General features: G+C 42.7%; 2 protein-coding genes across 2 annotated transcripts; one reads left to right on the plus strand and one right to left on the minus strand.

The window, feature by feature from the left end:
* The first annotated feature begins 6,618 nt into the window (after positions 1–6,618).
* On the plus strand, positions 6,619–8,643 carry LOC103706155 (trans-resveratrol di-O-methyltransferase-like). Its single transcript, XM_008790172.6, has 2 exons — positions 6,619–7,508; positions 8,125–8,643. The coding sequence occupies exons 1-2, from the start codon at positions 6,699–6,701 to the stop codon at positions 8,425–8,427; spliced, it is 1,113 nt and encodes a 370-aa protein (XP_008788394.3). The 5' UTR covers positions 6,619–6,698; the 3' UTR covers positions 8,428–8,643.
* A 6,845-nt stretch (positions 8,644–15,488) lies between these two features.
* On the minus strand, positions 15,489–18,019 carry LOC103706154 (thaumatin-like protein 1b). The gene is made up of 3 exons (XM_008790171.6): positions 17,726–18,019; positions 16,917–17,619; positions 15,489–16,157 (listed from the first exon to the last, which is right to left on the minus strand). Exons 1-3 carry the CDS (start codon positions 17,781–17,783, stop codon positions 15,986–15,988), a joined length of 933 nt encoding a protein of 310 aa, XP_008788393.4. The 5' UTR covers positions 17,784–18,019; the 3' UTR covers positions 15,489–15,985.
* Between the last annotated feature and the right edge of the window lie 8,421 nt (positions 18,020–26,440).

The following is a 26,440-nucleotide window of genomic DNA, read 5'->3' on the forward strand; positions in this document are numbered from 1 at the left end:
GAGCCCCCTCTAGTGTCAGCAGCTCACTAACCCTGCATCCAGCTAATCTCGTCGCATCAACCATGGTCGGCATACGGCAGATCGGTATCTCGGTCACCCAACTGTCCTCCAGCACATCAATAGACCGTCCATCACCTATGATCCATCTAATCTCTGGAAGCACCACCCCAACTCTAGTGCAAATCTCCCTCCAAATCGGAGAATGGTGACGGCTAGCTCGCACCCCAGGAACCAAGGCACCATATTTGGCCCTCATCAGTGAAGACCACATACCCTCGGGCTCAAGCATAAATCTAACTGCATGTCTAGCAACTAGTGCCTCCCGCGTGGCCACCAACGACTGCACCCCCAATCCTCCATAGCTAGCCGGCTGGCACACAACATCCCAAGCCACCAAGTGGAGTCCCCCTCTGCCACTGCACCTCCCCCAAATAAAGTCCCTAAACAGCTGCTCAAGGGATCTCAGGACTGTAACTGGAATGATAGTATTGGAAAGTAGATAGATAGGGACCGAGGTAAGAACTGAACGAACCAAAGTGATCCTACCCATCATCGAAAGTGTATGCATCTGCCACCCCTCGAGTCTCCGTCTGATACCGAGCTCCAGCGCTGCACAATCCCTCCGCCGCAGCCGCTGGCCGGAGAGTGGGACCCCTAGGTATGTCATCATGCCCTCCTGCTCTCCCACCCCCAGGATCTCCACTATCGAATGCCTCACAGCTACTTTGGTCTTTGGGCTGAAAATAATAGATGACTTGGACTGATTGACCCGCTGTCCTGAAGCTGCACAGTAGTCCCGAATAATCCCACAGATGATCCGAGCCGACTGCACCGACGACCTGGCCAAGAGCAAACAGTCATCCGCAAACAACAAGTGAGAAATCGGAGGAGCCCTCACCACCGGTCTATAAACCTCCAGCTCCTGAGAGACCACAGCTCGTCGTAGAGCTCTAGACAATGCATCTGAGCACATAATGAATAATAGGGGAGAGAGGGGGCACCCCTGACGCAGCCCCCCTGTCGACACAAAGAAACGGGATGGCGTCCCGTTCATCAAGATAGCAAAGGAAGGGGCACGTACACAGCCCATCACCCATCTGATCCAAGTCTCAAAAAATCCAAACCCCTGCAAAGACTGCTGCAAGAAGTCCCATCTCACCCTATCATAGGCCCTCTCCATATCTAGCTTGATCCCCATCAAGCTCCTCCTCACCGGGGCCCTGCCGAGATCAAACATAAACTCCTGGGCAATAAGTACATTATCAGATATACTCCGCCCCTCCAAGAAAGCTCCCTGCTCTGGGCTAATAAGCCTAGGAAGGACACACCGCAAACGGATAGCGAGAATCTTCGCCGTCACCTTGTACAGGGTCGTACAAAGGCTAATCGGCCGGAAATGACTCGGCTCCGTGGCATCCTGCCGCTTCGGTATCAGGGTAATAAAAGTCCTCTGCCAATCTGCCGCCATCACTGCTGTACTGAAAAACTGCTGTATAGCCGCCATCACATCTCGGCCCACTATCATCCAATATCTCTGAAAAAGTAAGGGTGGGAAACCATCCGGCCCTGGGGCCTTGTCCCCCGCGAGGGACCTCACTGCCTCTCTGATCTCCTCCTCCGATACTGGTCTGGTCAATGCGGCTGTCTCCCCCTCTGACACCCCAACCTCAGGCGAGTAGATATCCACTATGCTCCCACCTGTAGGCTGCTCTGTCCACCTGGCCCTGAAAAAACACTCCATAACCCTCTGAATCCTCTCCGGATCCTCTGACAACTGCCCCCTCTCATCCCTGATAACTCTGATCCTGTTCTGATGCCTTCTGATAACTGTCGTCTGGTGGAAAAATCTAGTGTTTCTGTCCCCCTCCACAATCCACTGTACCCTCGATTTCTGTCTCCAAAATATCTCCTGCTGTCTAAGAAGACCATCATGCAGTGTCAATAGTGATCTGAGCTCCCCCATCTCCCCATCTGCTAGACCTCCCCTCTGGTCCTCCTGAGCCTGTAACCTAGCAATTGCCTCCTCAGATTCCTCAATCCTCCTGAAAATGTCTCCCACCTCCTCACGGTTCCACCTCCTCAGTCGTCGCCTCGTCAACTCCAGTCTACGAAACACCCGATACATAGCATCTCCTCTAACCGGAGCACTCCAAGCCTCCCTCACCATCTCCCATGATCTCGGATAACAAAGCCATATTTTCTCAAATCTAAATGGGGGCCGAACTGGAATAAAAGTGTCTGTACTCACCAGTAATGGACAGTGATCCGACGCAATGCTGGGCAAATGGCTCACACGGTGATCCGGAAAGCACTGAACCCACCCAGCAGTCGCATAGGCCCTGTCAAGTCGCTCCCATACTCTAGCCTGGCCCTGCTGATTATTACACCATGTAAATCTGGAACCAGAAAACTCCAGATCTATCAAACCATTCGATGTCAAAAAATCTTGAAATTCCCTAACCTTCCTCTCATATGAGAAAGGTTTTCCCCCCATCTTCTCCTGAGGATCAACGATGCAATTGAAATCACCAGCCACCATTATAGGGCACCCCTGACTAATCAGCTGAGACGCCTCCTCCCACAATGTCCGCCTCTCCCTGAAGTCAGTACTGGCATACACTGCAGCAAGCACCCAAGAAACACCACTACCCTCCGAAATCACTATAACTACCTCCTGAGTACATACATGGAACACATCCACCCTGCAAGAGCCCTGCGCCCAGGTGACTATAATACCACCTGACAACCCCTGGGACTCAACTGCATAAAATCCCCACGACCGAGGAACCGCTCTCCTAGCCTTCTGAAGACTCCTTCCGGAAAGCCGGGTCTCAAACAACACACATATATCCGGACAATGCAGCTGCACAATCCTGCGGAAGGCCGGCGCAAAAGAGGGCTTCCCCGCGCCACGACAATTCCATAAGATGACCTTCATTGGTCACCCAATGATACCTCACAACCCCCAACCCCGGGGCTGCAATCATGAAACACCACTTCTTCAATTGCCCCTCCACCCCCCGGGCCTACCGGCTTTACCCCCTTTGCTGCTTCCATCATCTGAACAACCAATCGCTGGTGATCCCTTCCATCACCAGCTTGAGCCAAATGACACACACCATCTCCTGTGGCTATCTCCCTCGCCACACATCCCTCTGTCATCCCCCCTCTCACCTCAGAATTAGCACCACCACCAGAGATGAGAGAGCTGGACTCACCCGCCGCCTTCCTCCCCAAACCCCTCTCAGAGGATTCACAGCTCTGCCCCCGTGCCATAGTATGGCACCCACTGAATGTAGGAAAGTCCCTCAGACCGGTTGCCTCTCCTGCACCCGCACCAGCATCCAAGCCATCGCCCCTGGCTGCTCCACCTTGGCACTTCACCATCGGACCGCTGCCGGCACCCAACTGTCCCGTCGCCTCCTCCTCAGGCGATCTTGCCACCGTGGATAGCGCCGGAGCCAGACTTCTCCCAGCCGGACCCGCCCCACCGGACGACCGCTGGTTAAGGCTGCCGGCCCTGTGCCCCTTTTCCCTCCGGGGAGGTCGGCCTCGCGCCGCCGCAAGAGGCGGAGGGGAGCTCTTGGACCTCCGGTGGAGTGGGGTCCCCGGCCGCCCTGGTCTCGCCGCGGAGAGAGCCGTCCCACCCTCTGATGGGCCTCCCACCTCTAGGCCCGCCGGTTTGGATGGGCTCCTCGCCCGTTTCGACGGACTCGGGCTCGGTCCGCCCGAGCCTAGCCCACCTCCAGAACTGGGCTTCCCCACAGCTGGGCCCAACTCAGAAATGGCCCGCTCCCCACGCCTTTCACCCAACTCGGCACCCGACCCGGACCCGGGCGCGAGCTGACTCGGATCGCCTGTGGCCGCGCCCTGGGAAACGTCCTTCTCCGGCGTCCGCCGGCGAGCCACCTTGGTTGGCTTCTGCCACCCCTCGAGATCCACCGGAGAAGACGCCGAAGACGGACCGTCCCCCATCACGCTTTGCCCAGGAGGTGGAGAAGTAGGCACCGTGCTCTTCCCCACCCTGGGCTCGGTCACCACCTTCCTCCGGCTAGACGGCACCGGCGCCCGTCGAAAACCAATCTGGTTAGTAACCAGCCACGGGCCATAAACCCTCTCCTCTCCCCCGGATCTGTCATCCTCCCTTGCCTCCTGCCCAGTAGTCTCCAAAATCTCCTTCTCCGCAGCAGCTTCCCTCCCCGCCTCCAACCCCGTCTTCTCCACCGCCTCCCTCGCCGGGGACACAAATGTGCATTCCACCTCCGCATGACCGATCCTCCCGCAACTAGGGCATGGATCCGGCAAGTTTTCGTAGACAAAACTTTGCCAGAACTTCACCTCCACCCCTGCCGAGTTTCCCATCACGAAGGTGCCCGGTGTGAGCGGAACGGAGCCGTCCAACTCGATCTTAACCCGAGCAAAACCAAACCGGGTTCCCTTCTCTGTGAAGCCATCCAACTCCAGAGGAATTCCGGCCCTCGCAGCGACCCGGAAGATAGTCTCCTTCTTCCAGTAATCCAACGGAAGACCCGGCAAACGGACCCAAACCACCACTTGACCGATTCCTCCGGCACCCGGAATGAAGTTTGGCCGCCACCGCTCCATGGCCATCATCTGGCCACCCACCATCCACGGGCCATTCCGCAAAGCAGCCTCCCTGTCCTCCTCGTTTGCGAACCTGATGGTGTTGAAGCCCTCCGCCAACGGAAAACAACCAACCTTGTACTTCAGCCGCCCCGCTCGTTGAATCTCCCTTGCCACCCAATCACCGGGAACGCTCCTCCCCAAGCTCCTCACCAAGACGGTGGTGCTCCTCCATTCCAGGCGAGCCGCCTCCAACTCCTCCTCCGGCACCACCACCACCTCAGTGAATCTCCTCTGCATCACGTCGAGCTCGCGTGGAGAGATTCGATGACTCGTCCATTCCGGCTGCCTCATCGCTCCCCGCGGCGCACCCCTAGCCACATCCGCCCATGACCGCCCCTTCGGTACAAACTTGGGAGCACTGGGATCCACCCCTCCGGCCTTCCCCACCGCCGGCGCGTCCTGCCCAGCTCCAGGTTCATCCATGGCCCACACCCCGCAAACTGTTCGACCTATCTCCCCACAGATCCCACCCCACCCCACGAATCTCAAAGCACACTTACCCCCGCACACTCCCCTTTCTTGTCTCGCGCCCGAAGAGAGCGCTTTCCCTCCGAGATCCCCAGAACTCTTTCGTTTCTTTTGGGAGAAAGACCTGCACGAGTATCACGGCTCTTTACCCTTTCTCAGCCCTCAGGAGTCACGAGCCAAGATTCACAACTCTAGTTTTTTATCTTTCACCATTCATCCTTTCTTCGTTGTATTTTTTCTCTAGGACAGACGTGCTGATAGCATGCAATAGTTGGAGACCAATAGAATTATGCAATGAAATTAACGTTTCAAGACGAAATCCTACATAGCAAGCATCACATAGCTATATATGCTACCAATTATAGTAATCTAAAAAGATCGATGTGAATCACTTTGATCACTATAAGTAAAATTAGATATGATGTAGAAGCAAAATTCATTATATGAAAAAGGTAATCGCGTGCCGAATTTTAACAAGTCATACTTGATTAGATAGCGTCCGATTGAGATGATATTTTTTTTAAAAAAAATGAATAGCTTTTCAAGATCTATAATCTTAGGTTAACCTCCTAAAAGGTCAAAATTTTACAATTTGGGCTGCGAAATAAGCCGATCAAACTGAAATTTTTTTCTTCAAAAGAAAATTTGATCGGATGTTATCTTCCAATCCGCAAAGAATTAGATAAGGCGACAAAAGAAAAAGTTGATATAGAAATTGAGATCTATTTCATGTAAAATTTTAATTTTTTTCTTAATTATTTCTATTAGTCATATTTATTTTTAGAGATATAATCCTATTCAAATTAAAAGAGTAATTCAATCCAAATTGTACAAGAGGAGACTTTAATAAAATTATAAGTTTAGGAGGTGTGGAGTACCAATAAGATAAAAAAGAACTTAAGCCCTACTTTCACAATTCTCTCAATCTTTTTTTTTTTTGAGAGAGAGATAGAGATTCAAGTTGAGCTGATAGAAAAAATTATTCTTTCTTTCCTAATGGATCAAAGAGCCACTCATTTTTATGTGCCTTAAGCACTGGTCTTGATGTACTGCCACAAAAATTAATGAGCGGCTATGATGGATGTATGCATGGCCGGCTATTAAAGGTTTTTTTTTTTTCATTTGCATCATAAGTAGGTAAAATCGTTGGCAACTCTAAAAGTTTGCATGATATTAAATTAGATTCTAACAAAGTGACGCTACGTTTCTCAGTCAAATACATGGCACTGAGAAACATCAAGCCATGACATGTCGACCCAAGAAATTGGTGAAAAACGTGGGATTAACTGGCGTTAGCATGGAAGCCATGTTCCCGTGACTGAGGTCTGTCAAGGACACGTCCGGACTAGTGACTGAAATCACATGGAAAAGGACAATTCGGTCCGCCGACACCAGGGTCCGCCACCGAGATGATTGATAATAAACTAAAACTGGAAAATTTTCACGTTTCCATATTGTTCTTATTTTATGATCTAGCGTGTAAGAAGTGCTGCTAAAATTGGGACGCTGCCACCCTAAAGATCTATTTATACTAGTGGCAGATTAGCAAGTAGCAAATCCATTAGAGACTCAGAGCCTGGAAAATGAGTACTGCGAGCGTGATGGAATCCTTGGATGGAGAATGTCAATCTTTGGAGCTCTTGAAGGCTCAGGCTCTTGGTTGGAACCACATATTTAGCTTCATAAACTCCATGTCCCTCAAGTGTGCCGTGGAGCTCGGCATAGCAGACATCATCCACGCCCATGGCAAGCCAATCTCCCTCCTCGAGCTAGCCACCAAACTATCCATTCCCCCCATCAGAAACGATGACTTGCGCCGCCTCATGCGCCTCCTGGTGTTCTCGGGATTCTTCGCTCGAAAGCGCGATGGAAACAGTCAGGACCACGACGACGAAGAGTTGTACATCCCCACCACCGCGTCTGCTCTCCTTGTCAAGGAGAAGGATGCGAACATCTCCTCGTTCCTTCTCCTGATGCTGGACCAAATGTTTCTCAACCCATGGCATCACCTCAGTAGCTGGTTCAAGCAAGACAAGGTGTCCGCCGCCACTCCCTTTGAGGCGGCACATAAAAGGGGTATTTGGGAGGCCATCAGCCAGAGCCCAGGCTTCAACAGCTTCTTTAACGAGGGGATGGCCAGCGACGCTCGGTTCGTGGCCAAACTGGTCGTCGAGGAGTGCGCCGAGGTCTTCCGAGGCCTGAGGTCGCTGGTGGATGTTGGTGGTGGGACGGGCGCGATGGCCCGGGCCATCGCCGAGGCCTATCCACAGGTCAAATGCACCGTCCTTGAGCTGCCTTACGTCGTAGCAAGCTCGGAAGCAAGCGAGACGGTCCAGTTTGTCGCGGGAGACATGTTTCAGTATGTTCCTCCTGCTGATGCGGTGCTGCTCAAGGTATATATATATGCTCCGGGTCTAGCTAGTTTTCACTTGGTGTATATATAGTAGCTCAGTTCGACGCCATATATAGTACTTGTTATAAACTTAATTACAGTAGTTTGTTAAAGATTCGGATGGAGGATAGAAGGATCATAACTTTGATATGGTTGTCACATCCTATGTTAAAAAAAAAAGAAGCTAAAACAGTTATAAACTTGATATTTTTATTAAAGATCTGAATTTTGATATGATCTGCTTGCAGATTAACGTGAATCCCCTGAATTTATCACGTTTGGATTTGACAATCTAGAATTATTTCCGGCATCAGTTTGTGTGTTTGAGAAGTTTGGACCTCGGAGAAATTTAAGTTTCCTTATAAAATTACAGTATTCTCATAATCAATCTGCTCATGGTGATTAAAAGACATTAGAGAATCAATCGCATGCTAAATCATGGCTTGCATCATTACCCCACCTAGTGGGTGGTCTTGATTTATGTCGTGATAAAGCTGAAGTACCCAAAGCTGGCAGAGCTCTTTGGGCAGCTAAACTGTCCTCGTAAAAGCATGACCATGTATTTGATAACGTCCAGTCTTGCAGTTCGTCTTACTTCTTGTCGTCAATGTTTGCAGTGGATCCTGCATGATTGGGGTGATGAGGAGTGCGTAAAGATACTGAAACGATGCAAGGAGGCTGTTCCATCCAAAGAAGAAGGGGGGAAGGTGATTATTATCGAAATGGTAGTCGACTTCGATATTGGCCGTCCGGAGTTGGTGGAAACGCAGCTGCTCTTTGACATGCACATGATGGTCCACACCGCAGGGAAGCAAAGGAATGAAGGTGAATGGAGAAAAATTTTCACTGATGCAGGTTTTACCGACTACAAAATCATACCAGCATTAGGCTTGCGATCGGTTATCGAGGTTTATCATTGATTAGTGGATGGATCGATAAGGGAAGTCATCTACTAGTGACCATGAATCGATCAATTTACTGCTTCCTTCCAGTTTAATCTCAGATCTTCATTATGTAACGCATTACAAGTCTGTTTGTGTTGGTCTTCGTCGAGTCTGTCATCTGTCTGTCGTGTTAAAGTTGATTGGCTTTCTCAGAGCTGAAATAATAGAAGGTACTCTTCACTTGCCTCTCTAGAGATGGTTTGCTGTGCGTTAATTGTTGGAACCCTTTTGGACAATATTAATCTGGTCTCAACAAGTTGAAGACAGCAATGCTAATGCTAATGCTAAAGACAACACTTAATTAACCTGGTTTGCTGTCTTTAGCATTAGCATGAATGTAGCTTCAAGCAGCTCTCTGCATGAGAGAAAATTAAGAAAAAGGGAGCTTAATTCTCGGACATGGGACAAATCTTAGGCGCTTGGCCAAGAAATAGTAATAAGTATTTAATTATGTGAAGTGGTGTAGGCCAATTTAAAATTGGGCTATCGACAGATGGCCCAAGAACTGGGGCAATCATAACGTACATACATCTCTTGAAAGTCCAATCAAAGAGCCCAAAATTGCGCCGTCATGTTACACTACTAGCTAATTTTTTAATTTTTTCCAAGTATAAAAGTGTGAGCACTGCTTGATAGAGTTTCTTGGATCAGCTAATTGTAGCGCTTATGCAAATACACGTGGCTAGCTACTGCTTAAAATTTTAAATATAAGATAAGTTCTGAAAAGATTTCAGTTTTTGGATTAGGCAGTAATATGAAAGTTTTCCTATAAATTATTTGGTATGCAGAGTTCTTAATCTAGATAAGTTTCAAATGTTGCTATCCAAGTAGATGTGGGTATTACTAAAATATAGAATAATTCTGAAAAGTCTTAGCATGAAATGGATGCTAATATATATGCCTTCTTCATGAAATTATTTATGATTATATGGTATATATAATATTATATTCATGAAATTAATCTAGATAAATGAAAGTTTTGTTATAAATAGCTGAATCATGATAACTGCAGCATAATAAGACTTTCCTTGTTGGATCCATCATTCTTAAAGTCCAGTAATATTAAATCTCTTTTTCATAGAAATTTAGTATGGTTTAAATTTAGTATGGTAATGAGAATGGCTTAAATCTGAGAAATCTAATTAAAATTATTATGAGAATTGAAAAGTTAAAAAATAGAGCTGCTTTTATATTGTGTGAGGATTAGGATACTCAAGAAACAATGCCACCAAAATTCTTCAGAAGCTTCTTCCCACATGTGGAGGATATGCAAGCCATTAGCTCGCCAGGTGGGGGCGAGGAAAAAGAAAAGCCAAACAACTCTTGAACTCCAAATCACGACTTCGGATAGACCTCCATTGATGGATGCCATCCAGAAGTCCCAAAGGATAAGGGTCGAGGGATCAAGTCTTCCCTTTCCCTCTCCATCCGCAGTCATTTCCCTTTACCTCTCCTTTATAAAAGGCTTCATGTCACTGCCCACCACCTTATACCTCATATAAAGGCCCCACCGCCCACTTCGCTATGCTTCACAAAGGGGAGAATCTAAATAAAAATTTGACTCTCTCTCTCCTCCGTATGGCTCTTTTATCCTTTGCTTATCTCTTTGCTTTTATGGCCATGCATAAGATGTTAACTCAGAGGGGAAACCGACTCGACTAGAAGCCATATCTCATAGCCTACGGAGACAGCAGAGAATGCCAAGTAGGCTTTGCCAATACAAGAAAAGCATGCAGGGACGTTGGAAGATATTAATGAGAATTGGGTGGATTGGGAAGAAGGAGCAATCCAGATATAAAGTTGATGGTGCTCGTATTCCTTTCTGTCTGGTACCAAGCTCTTTGAAGGTCTTCGTTGCTTTAGTTTTGACACAGGATGCCTTTGATGGAACTTGCTTTATGGGCTATTGGTCGAACGGAGCAATAAACTTTACATGATAATGAAGCTATGGAGATACCTCCTGTCTGCAGCACAAGCATGATCATGAGCCACATGCAGGATTCGTATCGTTCAGGGATGGACCCTTTGTTTCAATCCTACTTCTCACCCTTGGGCACAGCCTTGATGAATAGGCCCTCCAAAAATGTACATTGGATGAGATGGGAATCTGATCCTTGGGGCACAGATTAGTACTCTCCTGCTTACATCAGAGATTGTTGAAAAGAGAAGCAACGGATACCATCTCTTCTTACAGTGGTGGTTGTTTATCGCCAATCAGGATATGGCGTGGTGATTGACATCACTCTCCTCAGTGTGTATTCCTACTGAGAGGTTCTGCTCTTGAACCAGAATCAGGATGGTGGCGTTCCCACCATGCACCTTGAGGAAAAAGAGCTTAAAGTTGAGCTTGAGCTCACTTATACTAGCAATTTATCTCTAGTGCAAGACCAAGAAGCAAAGTCCTTTTTATGTGGTAATATGGACTGCATTTTGATAGACAATTCAAATGGACATTTTGCTTACTGTATATTATTTATATTTTGTTATTTTTTTCCACGTCAAATTTTATTGGAAAACATGCAATGAATTAAGAAGACGAGTATACGTTGAATTCTTTTCTGATCTTGATAATTTTTCCCCAAGGGCTTCATTTTGGCCAATTGGGAGCACTTGAGACTCTGAATGATAATTCTGCATCTGAGTCGGAATAGAGATTCCGGGAAGCAATTTGATAATTAAATTTGGGAGAATCATATAATGCGCAGATCACCAGCTTGACCTTCTTTGTACATTTCCCTTTTATTTTTTGATTGTTCTGTACTTACATTAAACATAGGAGTTAGCCATTTCGTTCTCATTATGTCTTTCCTGGCATGGTTCTATTGGAGGCTTGCAATTTGATACAGCAGGGTTGAATCTGAATGTCATGAACTGATTATGAGTTAATGAAGGAATCCGGATATGCCTTTTTTTTCTCTCCTTAACTCTAAAAAATTTCATGGACCAAAGAAGCCGAGCGTTCCTTTATTCTTATTCGCATCAATTACTCTTGTAGGGAAAGCATTACATGGGTAGAGCTACACAGACTTGATCCTTTTGCAGGTTGACATCCTCTTGAAATACTAGCTGTTCTGTTCCTGACTATGTCTTGTGTTTGCAAACTCTAGGGAGGCAAAAAAAAAAAAAAGCTTTTTTGTTTTCCAGAGCAGAGCATCACTGGTCGCAACAAAATCAGCAATAGTCCGAACAATATAAATATTATGTATTCTTATTCTTTTCTCTTTTTACTTCTTGTTCTTCCTATCTGTTGCAGCAACATCCAGCAATAAAAAGACATCTAGGAATAAAGGGGGAATACTAACTTTCTTCAGCTGAACTTGGATCGATGTTTCTCCGGTGCAAGCACCAACAGAGACGAACGTGGCAATTGACAGGCCAAAGTTCAGTTGGTATCCAATCCTAATCACTACAAGTTACTGACTACTAAGATTTAACTACTATGAACAATTTTAATTTTCATTACCAAATCTTTCCTTCCAAATGCACGTGTTTTCTGAAAAATTCTTTAATCGCCTCCACTTAAACTCATTACACGATGGTCATCGCAATTGGCCGGTCAACCCTCATGTTTAGACCAAATCTAACTGAACCCTAGTTTCTCTAGAAGAAGATATTTGTTATTGCATTGGCTATGATTCGATATCCAACCACCATCACTTAGTCTTTGCAACTTCTACCAAATATGTATTCCACCATTTTTTTCTCTTGTCCGGTGATCATGAGCACAAGAAGGATGCGATCTGAAATCTCAGGTCAATATGTTGGGAAAAGAGGGTCAACACACGCAATTCGAACTAGCAAGAGGATTGGATGATTTGGATGGTGGGCTCTGAGGGGAGAAGAATTAATTAGGACTAATCTCTTATTGCCATGAAGAGAAGGCCGATTCAACATCTGCGGCCTTCACTGTCGGACCTTGGCCGCAGAGATTAGGTCCAAACACAGTCATTATCTAAATTAAAGCCAGTTCATCAAAGTTAGAATTGGTGGGCCTCGGCGGAACAGAAAGGTGGGACAGAACCCTCTCCAAAGGGAGCAGGTGCTGGTGATGGAGAGTTGCCCCTAGCACTCCGAAATATTTTGTTTTTTGATTTTATTGAGTATATCCGTACTCGTCAGCTATGATCCATTCGCACTAGCAGAAGAAAACAAGAAAAAAAAAAAAAAAAAAAGTAGAAGAGCTGGGATCCAAGGAAGGTGTGGAAGCACATGAAGTTAGGCTGGCGTTTGTCACGCTTCAGTCTGACATTTGATTCAGAGGGTTGAGTGCAGCGATTCGTGTGAATGGCTTGGCCTTGATTTGGGAAGAAGGGTGAGGTTGGGCAGCACGCTAAGGAAAAGGAGTTGGATAAAGTGGGCCCCAAGTCCCAAGTCGCATCCGGTGCTGACCTAGCACCACCTCATGTTGGTTGCCCGGTCAGCCGTCGACGACGTCGTGCTGATCCTATATTTTTAGTTTAGGTTCGGATTGGTTGGAAGTAGTTTGGTATGAAAAAATAAATTTCATACCAAATTATCAAATATGCAAAAAGATAATAAAAAAGATGATAAAAAAATGATGGAAACCCCACAATCCCATCTCTAATGATTTATTTTTTTCCAAATTAATCAACTAATTGTGTGGTCATATTTAAATATGTTTATTAATACGAAATTAAAAATATTAACATTTATTTATAATAAAAAATATATTTTCTAATATCTATGTAATTAATTTAAAAATACTTATCAACTCATATAAATATATTTTAATATTTGAAATCATCTATATTATTCATGACAACCTTCATATAAGTGAATGATCAAATGGATTGAGCAAAAAAATATGTTATTATAAGAATTATTTATTCAAAAGCATGGTTGAAAATTAAGAATATTTCTAACTAAGATTATCTCTAACCAAATATAGTAATCTTTTAAGGATACAATTTTTTGGAGTAATTTTTTCATCAACCAAATACGGTAAAATTTATTTTTTTCGTAATTATTTTTTCAGATTAATAATTTTTAAAAATAATTGAATTATTTTGTAACCTGACATATTCTGACCAGACGAATTCGCTCAGTACTCCAACCCCTATCTCTCTAGTTTAGTAGTTTGTAGATAGAGGGTCTGTCATTATCTTGTTGTAATCAATGCCTTGCAAACTATAACTAATTGCTATGGATAATTAGTTATTCGCATTTATGTGCTGTTGGCTGGCATCCAGACAAACGGCTGGGCTGGTGGAAGACATTCATGCGAAAGCTAAACTGATGTCTAGAAATATGATATGGGTCAAATCAATCAAGATTCATCAATGCTAAGCGACCATGGTGCAGTTGATCAATGTGATACAACAATAGATGAAGAGGTTTTTCTTTCATTTGATGATAGAACTTCACCATTTTCCAGTTTATGGAACACTAGCACGAAAGAATATATTAACACAGGAGAAGCAAGTTTTGATGGAGTTTTTGCTGGTCTCTGATTTATTATCTAGTTTTAACCTTCATTCTAAGTCTCTGTCTCTGTTCTCGGTTACCATAAGATTCTTTGAGGATGTTAGTTGCTTTAAGATACAGATTGGTAGCCAATGTTAATATTGAAACTAGCTTTCGAAGGTCATAATCCTAAAACAATTTGGGCGATCGGATATTATTTTTCTAGAAAGTTTACTCTGTATAAGATTTTGAATATCATATGTGATAGGTTTGGCAAATATATACTTTTCCAAGATCAATAGTTGTTTGAAATGTAATTTAGCGTATTAGTTATGTTTGTGAACAAATTAACAAAATCTTTCTTTATCTAGTCCAAGCCCCTTAACTTAGCTTAAAATTTGCTAGAATTAGCATTTATTATCCTAAAAAGTACTGATCACTTTTGAGAAAATGTTAACCATGAAATTAAAGCTATGTAGCTTTATGATGTTTTTGAAAAGCTTAACTTAGCTTAAAATTTGCTAGAATTAGTTGTTATTGTTCTAAAAAGTACTAGTCGCTTTTGAGAACACTAAAAATGTTAATCATGAAATTAAATCTATATAGCTTTGTGATGTCTGCTAAAGAAATAAAGAAGTTACTTTCTTGTTGCCTTCAATCTTGTTCCTATTTCTTGGAAAATTTCTCAAATTCTCTTCTAGAGATTTGAATATTTCTTTCTATTAGCATTTATTGTATAATAAAAAACTAATTTTTCTAGTCATGGTTAAAATTTTGTTGAGAGTAATATTTGTGTGTTGAGGAATAGGACAGAAGCTAACTTCATTGGCCAGCAAAAATTAGAAGGTTTTCCACAAGCTGTGGAATGTTACCAATATTTTTGATAAGGGATGCTGCTATTTCAAAGATGCATGTATAATTAACTTCAAGTTCATGCTGTCAAAATAGTTAATACTCCTGCTCAGCCCGCATTATTATCTTCTTATTGAATAAGCAAACACAATTTGTCCAGATGGAAAGAAAACCAAAGCAGGCCTTGACACATAGGACCATTAAGCCGGTGATGCATGTTTACAAACAACAAAAATGCAACAAATCCTCTAAAATAAAACCGAAATGATGAGTATTATCTTTGCTAATGAAGCAAAAGTTTATTATAGATAAACTTAACCCTTTCATCATCATCAAAAAAAAAAAAAAAAAAAAAGAAACTTAGCCCTTTCAAAGTCACTTCACCAGCATTAGGAATGGGGGCCCTCATGCATGTAAGTGTTGTCCTTTTGTACTCAACCTTTTCATTGGCTATGTGAACGTTGCCGCCGGAGATTGACAAAGTTCTTCGGGACAACTTTCACCATATTTTAAACTCCTATGGACGTAATTACCGAGACAAGTTGTCATGACCAAATATAGTTTCTTTAGAATTAACTACTGTATGCTCATGTCATTGGTCACTAACCTTGTATTTGTGACCAAATAAAACATTACAAAACCATATCCGTTGATTATTATATTCACATATACGAAGGCAAGTTGCAAGCGACGGAACCACAATTCTCATCTCACTCGCGTGTTCATGGTTACGAAAGCAACCCAACAAGACTGTATGCATGTATGAAAAAGTATTGCTGATATTGTCCATTTCTGAAAAAGTATTACAATATTCCGCTTGATTTCTTCTCCACCCCCCAATTTCACATCCCGGAGAGCGACGTGATAGCTCTACGCGCGACGTGAATACAGTGAATAAAATAATCCCTCTCACCATACAATGAACAATAGAATCGATAGCAAGTTAGCAACCACCCTTACCAGCATCTAAAAAAATATATATATTATATATAATATTTCATATAGTTTTCTTCAGTTTCAAAAGCTTCTCAAAATATTATATATTTTGATTTTTTTTTTTTTTTGGACAATCATATAAATCATCCATCTTAAGGGCAAAAAAAAATGATAAGAACGAGGAGGGCAAAAGAATGGAATCTGGAGGGAGCTTCTTTCCGTTCCTCGGGGACCATCATGGATGACGATGGCACGCGCGGCGGGAGCGGGCGAGCACATGGACCGCGCGTGCTCCAGGGTCGCTGTACGGCGCGTGGGCCAGTCACCAGTGACGCGATGATAGGCACGACGCGGCGAGGACGGCGAGAAGCATGGGGAGAAGCGCCGCGCGAGCGCGGCTGCCGCTTGCTTGGTCGCCGCTTTGGAAGACCATCGTGTTGTTGATCACGGGCAGCCCTGCCGCCGCCGCCGGATTCTCGCCCGCCGATTTCTGGCTGTTAGAGGATCAGAAAAGACCACAAAACTAGTTAGATATTGTATAAGGAATTCAAGTATCCAACTATATTTTGAGAAGTTGGAGAGGTGGGATTCTGGGTCGTTTGGACTGGTGCAATTGGAACGACCTTATTAGGCGAGCAGGCAATTGTGGAGGCCGAACTTGGTATCATCCCAAATCCAGACAAGGTGTGGAAGGGGACGAGAGACCGTAGACCACAGTAAAGTAAGGTGGCTCAGACGCGCACGCAAGCCCATACCGACACTAAGCCGGACCGCCTCTCCATTCTCCCAGGGCGAAGAGATGAGATATTTAGTAGCCAGTTCGGCTGATGTTTCATGCAATTTTAGCATGGCCCACTAAACAAATCGCAACCTGCCATGTCAGCACAGAAGGTTGACTGGCGAATAAGAGACAGCTTAGCGAAGCTTGTCTGGGACCGGGATATATCAAATCATCTCTCCAACGTTACGTCCGGCGGTCGCGCCATCTATCAATTTTGGTTTAAACAGGCCGGAGGCGGAGCAAGAGTGCACGCATCTGTATACACGGCCAGAAGGGAAAGCCTTCCTTGCCGCGCCCACTTCAAACACCCTTGCGTTGCGACCCATTAACGCAAAGAGAGCAATCTAAATCACTATACGTATCTGCCCCGAACCCGAAGCACTTGGCCGCACCCACAGACGGGTGGAAGGAAGGAAGGAAAAAGAGAAGAGCTTTAATTTGACTGTCGCGAGGAAGGCGAAAAATACCACACCTGGCAGTGTCAGGACAGAAGGTGATGAGGTAGTTGGCGTTGTTGCAGGTGAAAGTAGAGGTGGAGTCGTCAAAGGCGTAGCTGTAAGCCCGGGGGCAGGCGTTCTTGAAGAACTGGGAGTAGGACGAAGGCTTGCAAGTGTTCGGGCTCCCGTAGGCGCCGCTGCAGCAGTACTGCGGCGACCCGAAGGCGTCGCAGGCGCTCTTGCACGCCACGCTCTCGCTTCCCCCGTCGGCGCTCGCCAGCACCTTGAGGTCCGACGGGCAAACACCGTTGAGGTCCACCAGACACCCCGTCGGGCTGCAGTTGCCGCCGGCGCTCGCATCTTGCGGCGTCACCAGCATCGGGAGGTTGTAGCCGTCGACGAGGCTGACATCGTAGAAGTCCATTCCTCCGCTGCCGTCGAGGGTGAACTCGGCCAGCGTCGCCGGGGGAGTGGCGCCGCTGCCGGAGCACTGAACGGTGCCGGACCCGCAGTCGCCGGTCACGCAGGTGAACTTGCCGGTTGTGGAGTCGGTGGAGCAGAGGGCCCGGCCCCAGATACGGCCGGACCACTTGGATGGCACATTCAAGGTCTGCGACGCCCCCTTCTCCAGCGCGAACCCCGTTGTCTCCAGCGGCGCCGTGCCTGCTCCCGATAGCAACCCCGGCCACACCGTGTACTCACAGTTGTTCGTCAGCGTAAACGTCGCAGACAGAGCCACTGAAACATAAAGGATAAGACACGTTATAACTATAAACCCCTCAAGCAGAGGAAAACAGAGTAAAACAGGGGAGAACAGGGGAGGGGATTCAAGGACGCCCATTACCTGAAACGAAGAAGATAAGAAGAGAATGAAGGACCAGAAGAATTGGGGAAATGGCCATTTTAGAGGATTTTGGTCGGTTCCTTTGATTGGCTTTTGTCTTCACGAGAATGCAGTAGAAGCCTAGAGAGCTTTGGGAATTTGAAGGGGAGGGGAGTGAATTTATAGCGAGAAGGCAAGAGAAGGTGAGCTGAATCTCTTGTGTCCGTATCTGACAGTCTGCAAGTGGGACCCTGGTGCGTGGATATTTACAAACGTTTCATGCAATTCCGCAAATCACTCTTTGAACAAGTCTCTGCATCTCTCTGTTTCGCCTCTGTTTTTGGACCGCAACAACAGAGAGCAGGGAGGGGACACGTGAGGATTCAAGGCTTGAAGAGCCGAGGGAGGGTTGAGTCCAAGTAAAAACGGCTCTTGGATACATCAAAGCGGAAGCATCACAATAATGGGATAAAGTTTTTTAAACTTTTGTGGGGAAACGGAGGGTTTTGAAATGCGAACGTATTGGCCGTTGGTTTAGCGGCTTCACGGACAAACCTCTGGGACGTGGTCAAAGTGGGGCCGCAGGACGGCTGCAGGTCTCTGGGGGCATAATATTTTAATGTTTTATTATCTTATTTTATGCATAACTGCTCGTTTTGTAAATTTTTTTGATGTCGATATGAAGAGATCCCGAGCGTCAAATAGCCGCCGGAGGAGAGCCGCCGGTCCGGAATTACATGCCGCAGCCGTTTTGGATTTACACACGTTTGGCAACCCCCGGATTTGTCAACGTTGAACAGACTTTGACTATGAGTGTAGGCTTTCTCCTTGCCTCCTGTTTAACGAGGCCTAAAATTGCGGACTTTTCTTTCACTTTTAAGTTAAAAACCGAACATAACCTATTGTCTCCTACAGAAAAGATTATATTCTACACCACGTGCATCAATATAATCATGCACCATATAAATTATAATATTTTCTTTTCATAGACTGATTACCAAAATAAGCACAGGATGAATGGAGCCTATGAAAATCAGACCAGATCATTGATATAATGCATGGCTATATGGTGCACGTCGTATAAGTTATAATTTGCCCTTATGTGGACTATAGCCCATCTTTCGATGCCGTCACTTTTTATTTGATTAAAAAAATAAAAAAAACTTATCTTTCCTTTGGAAGAGCTAGCTCCCTTAGCTAACCAGACAGATGCATATGAAAGCTTCAACAAACAACTGGTATTTAACTCTTATAGTGGTTCTTTTACATTTTTTTAATTTACGATGGTTGGAATTTTTTGGCTCTCTCAATATGCTGAACTTGCCATGTTCAAGTTCATGCCATAGTCACTAAATTTATATTGCAAGGGCTAGAGCCATATTCACTAAATTTATATTGCAAGGGCTGGATAAGTAGCATTCATAGGGGAAAATAACTTGATATTCTTGTTGGCAAACAGAGGCAACTTTTGCCCAAATTTCAGCTGTTTAAATCCTTCCCTTTTGAAAGAGTACAATTTATAAGAAGACAGGCGCTACCAATTGACTGAACTCTCCAATCTTTGTAGAACTACCCCAACTAATTCTTTTGGGTCTCGTGTGGGTTTTGTTTTCCAATAAATGACTACGGTTTCCGATCTTCTGCTTCTTTTTTATTTCGAGAAAATTAATATCAATATATTACTTGATTACTACTCTCTCATTCCATGGCATCTCGTTAGATTAATATATTAAGGAGGAGTAGATGGTGTCTAACGTTATGTACAACCACATCGACATAACCCATTTCACAGAGAACTTATTTAGTTTATAAAAAGAATTTTTTTATTAGAATATTTTTTTTGAAAAGTCGGTGTCTGCAAAAATTGCCACATTTCAAAACAACTTATATTTTGTTAAGCACTAACTTTTTTGAAAAATTTATATAAAATACTTATTATATTCTAAATAAAGAAAAAAATCTTACTTCATTCTATCTCAAAGTTTGAGGGAACCTTCGGAAAAAAAAATATTCCAATTGCTGAATGACGGTAATTAAACTTTTTTGTGTTCTTTATGATTTTTTTATTAAATATAAAAATTTTATTTTTAGAAAAAACTATTGTTTATTTTTCTTCTTTAAAAATTCTATGCTCTTGCTTAAACGAATTCCTCTTTCGATCCTACATCCTCTATTCTCATTCGCTGCTAGAATTCGACCTCCGTTGATGGATGTGCTTGACCGGAAGGGTCCTCCACGAGGTCAGTAGCTAGAAAGCTCCTTTGGAAGAGCAAGCTTCGAAATTCACTCGGCTATATGTATAGCATCACATAAGCTTTTTTTACATTTTTTATTAACTATATATTTTTTTTCTTCTTTCTGCGAATCAAAAGAGTAGTGTTGGAATGAAAAGGGCCCCGAGTTGGTGGCCGTCTTCCCCGTCATGCAGCACTGATGAGGTAAACAGATGCAAGACTCCAAATAACAGTGGGAGACAAACCTTATGTGGCATTATGGATAAGTGTAACTTTTTAGCTGGATTGGATGTCTAAGTTTAGCTCATACTCAGACTTTTGACCTTAAGAAATGCTTTGCAGCCTTTGGAGTCAAATTTAAAATTATAAGAAATGTTACACTCCATTGGTGCTCAATGGCGGCCCTTAGAATGGAGGGAGAATGGGGCATCAATGATTCAAACGATTCGGCGGTATTTGGATCAGGACAAAAAGAATTCCTTGACAAAGGTCAAGGGTGATCACAAGAGGCAGCTAGGACACTGAGAACAATTGAAGTCAAATGATTGGCTAAGAAAGTTACTGCATTCCCTGTGCCTCGTACGACAAAGGCCAATGCTTAAAGAGATTTTTGTATAAATATTTTTATAAAAATGTAAATTTGTATAAATACTCTTTTAAAATTTATATTTATTTTTGTACTTTTATAAAATATTGTTTTTGCACAAATACTTCTAATATAACGGTTCTTCTAACAGCATTAATAAAAATTATATTTATTTTAATTAAAATAAAAACTATATTTATTTTGTTTTCCATCGTGATAGCTTTTTTTGTTGCGCATCTATTCATTAAGAATATTTTAGCTATTTTAAATTGAAACCATTAATTTTTTAACGACGTTAGATGGCGTTGGTACATATGCAAAAATAAGCATAAGAAAAAGGTAGAATAGCCAAACAAGTGTTTTACGAGGGTACACATATAATATCAATTTTGAAAAAGTATATATATAAAATTTGATATTTTGGAGGGTATTCATATTAAAAAATCTATGTTTAAAATTGGCAATGGCACGACCATTGTAACTGGTTCTCAAATAACAACCAGTATCCAGCACTTGTCCGGCTATGATGGTTGTTATATGGTAATAATTTTGAGAATTGTTCTATGCTTTTACTAACTACTTAATTAAAAATATATTTTTTATTCAAAATTATGTGCAAGAAAATAAGTGTTGACTTTATTTGATGATCTTACTCGAGCAATATGCATGCAGGGATACATTTTTCCTTATTGTGTATTATTTTATAATAATCAAATATTGATATTTTGTTCTAAATAGACTCAGTTCAAACTGAAAGGGCAAATAGTGCTCATGGTTTCGTTATGACCAAAAAAAAATGGTTTCAAGGGAAGTTTTCCATCCGTTGGCAGCGATCCGGCATTATTGGAACGTTACCTAAAGCAACTATTAAGAGAGAAATTAATGTCTTAAAGAATTGTTGAGGGTGATCATATCTTAGTGGTAGTTATACAAAGTAATGATGATGAGCTCAGATCCTCTTGGATTCAGGGTCGAGGTCCTGAAGCTTCATTTTGAATAACAAATCATCTCGCCCCCTTTAATGCTTACCACTCTGGGAAGATTCTCTAGAGATGTTATGTATATGTTCCCTCACCTCTAGAGTGTATTATCTTTCTGGACTCTGATGGTTGTGCTCACGCGAGGCTAATATGAGCAGCCATCAAAAAAAAATAAAAAAAAATAACAAACCATCCATGTGTGGCCAGAATTATGATCGGATAGGACTCCTCCGCTGTGTAGAACATGAACCACAAGCCTTAATCATGTAATCATGGCTGATCTACAGCACACAAACTAGGGCATGACCTCTCCAGTTCAATCCTAGACTGAAGAGGATCTTGACTCAGAGGATCGCATCCAATTGATGCCAAAAACCTATAATACTGCTGATGTAGGACTCAAGTCAGAGTATCTTCATGTATGGCATCATCTTTGTCCCACATTTCTTGAAATTTAGCAGTATGTCACTTCGTTTCTTTTTCCTCATGGCCTAATATTTTTAGTGTTGGATTACACAGGATTATCCAAATAGTAGAGAATACCAAGGAGCTAATAGTTAGAGTATATTTGCATTAAAAAGCCTTGTCATCTGTGGTGGTTTTTTTTATTTTAATTTTCTTCTTGGGATAAGTTCTCTTGAGAGTTGGACGATCATGTATGGCCCAATGCATGGTGACAAAGTTCAAATTTCAAACTTCAAACCGTTCTTTCGCTCTCGCTCGGCGGGTCCAAACTTTCTTGCAAATTTTCGTACCATGGGTGTCCTTGTCTTGTTTTGTTTCGTTTCGTGACTTCAATTGTTTTAGGAAACAAAAACATAGATGTATACGGTATCTATGAATCGATATGTATGGATCTGAAATTAATTAACCTGGACAAAGGAACGCCGCCGTGGAATCGAAGACCAAGTCTGACATAGGAGCCTTGAATGAACTCCTGAAATTTAGATTAGATGGCATGGATCGTTTCCATTCATATTATTTGCAGGTGGATCTTTCTTTGGTTAATGTCAGCTATAGGATTTGCAACTAGTCAAACCGATTCTGTACCAAATTTGATTAATTAGTCAGAGAAGAAGAACACGCATGGAAAAGAGGATTCGACTTAATTTTCTTTGCATGGACTAAAGCTTATATTATCCCATGCTGCGATTGGGATAGCTGCTTGGCACCCACGTTTAATTCTGCACCTGAATCTCTGACAAATAATTACCGTGCCCAAGCAAAGAAATTGAAATGGATGTGAATTTAAATATGAACAAATATAAATAGGATACTACTATTGTTTTGAGAATAGACATTTAATTCAACATATCTTTAATTTTGAATTTTCAACCTCACAAACAAAAAACATTATCAATGCAAACCTAGTAATAACTATATCAAGAAAAAATAATAATGGGGTTAGAGAGTGATCCCACTAGGATTCGAACTCAAAACTTCTGATACTATGTTAAAATTATCATTTATTCCAAAATCTTAAACTGGTAGAATACAATAGGTTTATTTATATATTTTATATATTTTTTTTACAGATTAAGCATATAAATACATATGGTGTATATAAATAGAAATTATATAAATATTACGAACGTCAAACTATACCGGGGTTTGGTAAGTCTCAACCGCAGCCTCACCGGTCTACCAACCCCGCGGCGGACGAATCCAAGCGCTGCGGCCCTGCAGAGAAGTCGCCGACGCATTGACACGGAACGCATTAAAGTCCGGATCGGGAGTGACGCGACCCCGAGCCAATGGCACGACCCGGACGTGCGTTTGGTGAGCCCATTAATTTCTCGCTGCTTTTTTTTCCTCCTTTCCAAAGTAGTTAATTGGCATCGATTCTGTGTGGATTTTAGACTTTTTAGTTAAGCCGCGCAGCTGTTTGCCTCTAATTCCAAGATTTGACGTGGAAAGGCCGGCCAGGGCATTTAATCTTCACCATCCTACGTGGACTTTTTACCCAAAAGATTTCAACGAGCTTGACTCTTCGGCTCGTGTGATCGGGCCGCTGACAAAAAGTCAAGACCGGCGGTTGCTTTCGCGTCATATACAGGTTGGCCACGGATTCTCTGATGGCTGGAGAAATTATCTCGTGCACTGCATGCGCCTTATAGCATTTCATGCTGATGCGCCTTCGTATGGGATACAGCTCACCAAAAGACTCAATCCGTGCATAAAATATTACCCGATGTCCAGGTCATACTCGAGCCAGTCACTTTTTATCGACCCATATACCCTAATTTTTTAGTGGTAGATAACTAAATATCCAAAAAAAAAAAATGAGGGCAAAAGATGTAAGTAAGAGGAAGAACACTCTAGCAGACCGAAATACAACCTCCTTCTATTCTTTGATTGTCCAGCGACTTAGGCATCATAGGATTTCCGCCGGATACGTTCCGGCTAAAGGGCTTTTTTGCTTTGTGCTATTTCAAGTTGGAGGGCTGCCATCCGACGAGGACCTCGATTGCAGCAACCGAGCGCCACTTACCTCCTCGAATTCCGACTAGAGCAGTTGACCACTGAGCTCTTCAGCGTCATTGCGCTTCTCGCCGCAGTACCTAGAGTCAATTAGTTCTCATCGGCAGCACATGCTATAAACCATAATCGCTCGTTTCTATAATGATATATCAAGGTACATGCTTGATGAATTGGGTTCAAAAAACGAGTGGATTCAATTGGTGGCATGCACGGTGATGTGGTGCATACAACGTAGGCAAAAATTTTTCCTCCTCGCTGTTATGATTTGATATGGTTTGGTTTGCTGTTTTACAATTAAATACGCTCATCCCAGTTTTTCTATCAAAAAGGCGGAAGAAAGATGACTAAGCACATTATCGTCGTGGAGTTGGATGAATGGTGCTAGGCATTACGCATGACACATGCACGCGGGCGAAGGATGACTAAGCACATTGAGTTACAGGTATAGTCTGTGTAAATAGATTACTGCCATAGATCACTTGCCATATCACCAATTCAATATGGTAGTTAAAGTTGGTATGGGACATGATGTAGTAGTTATGAGATTGCGTCAGTTAGGCCTGATATAGTAGTCCGGGGTTGGTGAGGTACACGATCGGATTATTTTTAGCATTTTTTATTTAGATGTCATGTAATCTTTAATATTGAATCGAGTAGATCCAACATGGTAATGAGGCTATGTAGTTTGCACTACACGAAGATGCATTTCACGGAAACTATGCTTATGTACCTTGTCGGGCTGGTTTGGTTCGTGAGAAGCTTTTTTTTTTTTTTTTTTTTTTTTTTTTTTTTTTTTTTTTTTTTTTTTTTTCAATCAAAAAATATGATTTCTGAGAAGGAGATTTCTAAAAAAAAATGTCTAGAAAAGTACTTTTGGCATGTTTGGTTGACCATAAGAAAGTGACAGATTTGCAGAGTACTTATGTTTGGTTGACCATAAGAAAGTGACAGATTTGCAGAGTACTTATGTTTGGTTGACCATCTATTTTTCAAAAAAAGTTAAGTGTAATTCTTATTATACCCTTAATAAAAATTAGGTCTTTAATGCTTCTTTAATGCTGAAGGCTATTTTTGGAAAAAATAAAAATGGAGTGATTTCCGGCTCATGGAAAAGTAACTTTTCCATATTTTTCATAGAAAAGACTTTTTCATGAAATGTGAAAATCATATTTTTATAGAAATATAATTTTTTTATTTTTTTTTTGAAAACTCCAATCAAAAGGCATCTCATTACTTTTTCGTTGACCATATTTTTTCTTCTTATTTTTCTACGAACCAAACGAGCCCGATCAAGTTTGGTGTATCTGGGATTTCTTTACGGTCCACTACGAGAGGGAAAGAAGTCTGACGCAGCAACATTAAATTCCATCAAGCTTTGAATGAAGAATTATGTGATCTTTTGCCCGCAGAAAAATCTTTGTAAAGTCACAGCTGCAATTCCACGTCATCGATTTAGAAGTCAAACATAATTTGGAATTCGCAACATCATTTCTTATGTCTGGTATAAAATGGTAACCAAGAGGTTCCTTTTGTCTTGCGTCATTGAGCCAATAAAAAGAGAGGGAGAGAGAGAGACGCACATCATGCATCAAATCATAACAGCTAGGCCTAAGTCCGCAGGTGTCCCTTGAACCTAGAACCACTTTTACCTTCTTTCGTGAGGACAAGGTAGGAAAAGCCAGAACATGCCCGAGTTTGGTACTTAATTTGTATATTTGGTTAAAGAAACTTGAACTATAAAGTGACAATGAAAATGAGTGATTTCTATTTTAGCTCTTTAGTTAGAAAAGAGTTTCAGATTCTGCAGAAGAATAGAAATACCTCTATCTTCCAAAATTCAATCTCTACTTCAAATCCTATTCTAGCTTCAATTCCAGTTCTGATTATAAATCAAATGCATCGGAGGATATAGTTATTCTAATTTCAATTTCGATTTCGATTGCAAACCAAGTACACCCTAGGTTCATAGGATCTCCAAACATCAACTAATTGGCCCATCCACACAATCTAGGATAAAGGCAGGGTAGTCCTTTTCCTCAGCTGGGAATTCAGCAACCAAGTTAGGCTTAAAGGCCGCTGTAACGTCTGTTAACAGCTTGCGGATAAACAGACATTTAGCCAACTAATTAGAGCGTGACTTCATCTCAGTTGCTATTTTGCTATTTTGGAAGCGCAATGCACATCAAATTAATATAATTATAACTAAATATATACTAAATAATTATTTAAAATACATAATATATTGAAAATGAACAATCTTATTTCAATTACTCTTGACATGCATGGTAGCGTCGAACACGCACAAGCACGTATGCGCGCGCACGCACATATGTATGTATGTATGCAAGCATGCATATTGATTCATTATTAATTAATGTAGTTCGCTCAAGATGACTTAATTTAAGATGTAAGCTGCAAGTAGGGGTGCAAATGAGTCGAGTCGGATTATGAGTTA

Source organism: Phoenix dactylifera, chromosome 3 (genome assembly GCF_051530095.1).
Source record: "Phoenix dactylifera cultivar Ajwa chromosome 3, Ajwa_hap1_PhDact_Kaust_v1.1, whole genome shotgun sequence".
Taxonomy (NCBI): domain Eukaryota; kingdom Viridiplantae; phylum Streptophyta; class Magnoliopsida; order Arecales; family Arecaceae; genus Phoenix; species Phoenix dactylifera.

Excerpts from the sequence above, each read along its gene's own strand:
- LOC103706155 (XM_008790172.6), top strand. The coding sequence starts at position 6,699 with ATGAGTACTGCGAGCGTGATGGAATCCTTGGATGGAGAATGTCAATCT. Across the intron at positions 7,509-8,124 it reads CTGATGCGGTGCTGCTCAAG|TGGATCCTGCATGATTGGGG; the intron begins GTATATATATAT and ends CAATGTTTGCAG.
- LOC103706154 (XM_008790171.6), bottom strand. The coding sequence starts at position 17,783 with ATGGCCATTTCCCCAATTCTTCTGGTCCTTCATTCTCTTCTTATCTTC. Across the intron at positions 17,620-17,725 it reads TCTTATCTTCTTCGTTTCAG|TGGCTCTGTCTGCGACGTTT; the intron begins GTAATGGGCGTC and ends TTTATGTTTCAG. Across the intron at positions 16,158-16,916 it reads TTCTGTCCTGACACTGCCAG|CCAGAAATCGGCGGGCGAGA; the intron begins GTGTGGTATTTT and ends ATCCTCTAACAG.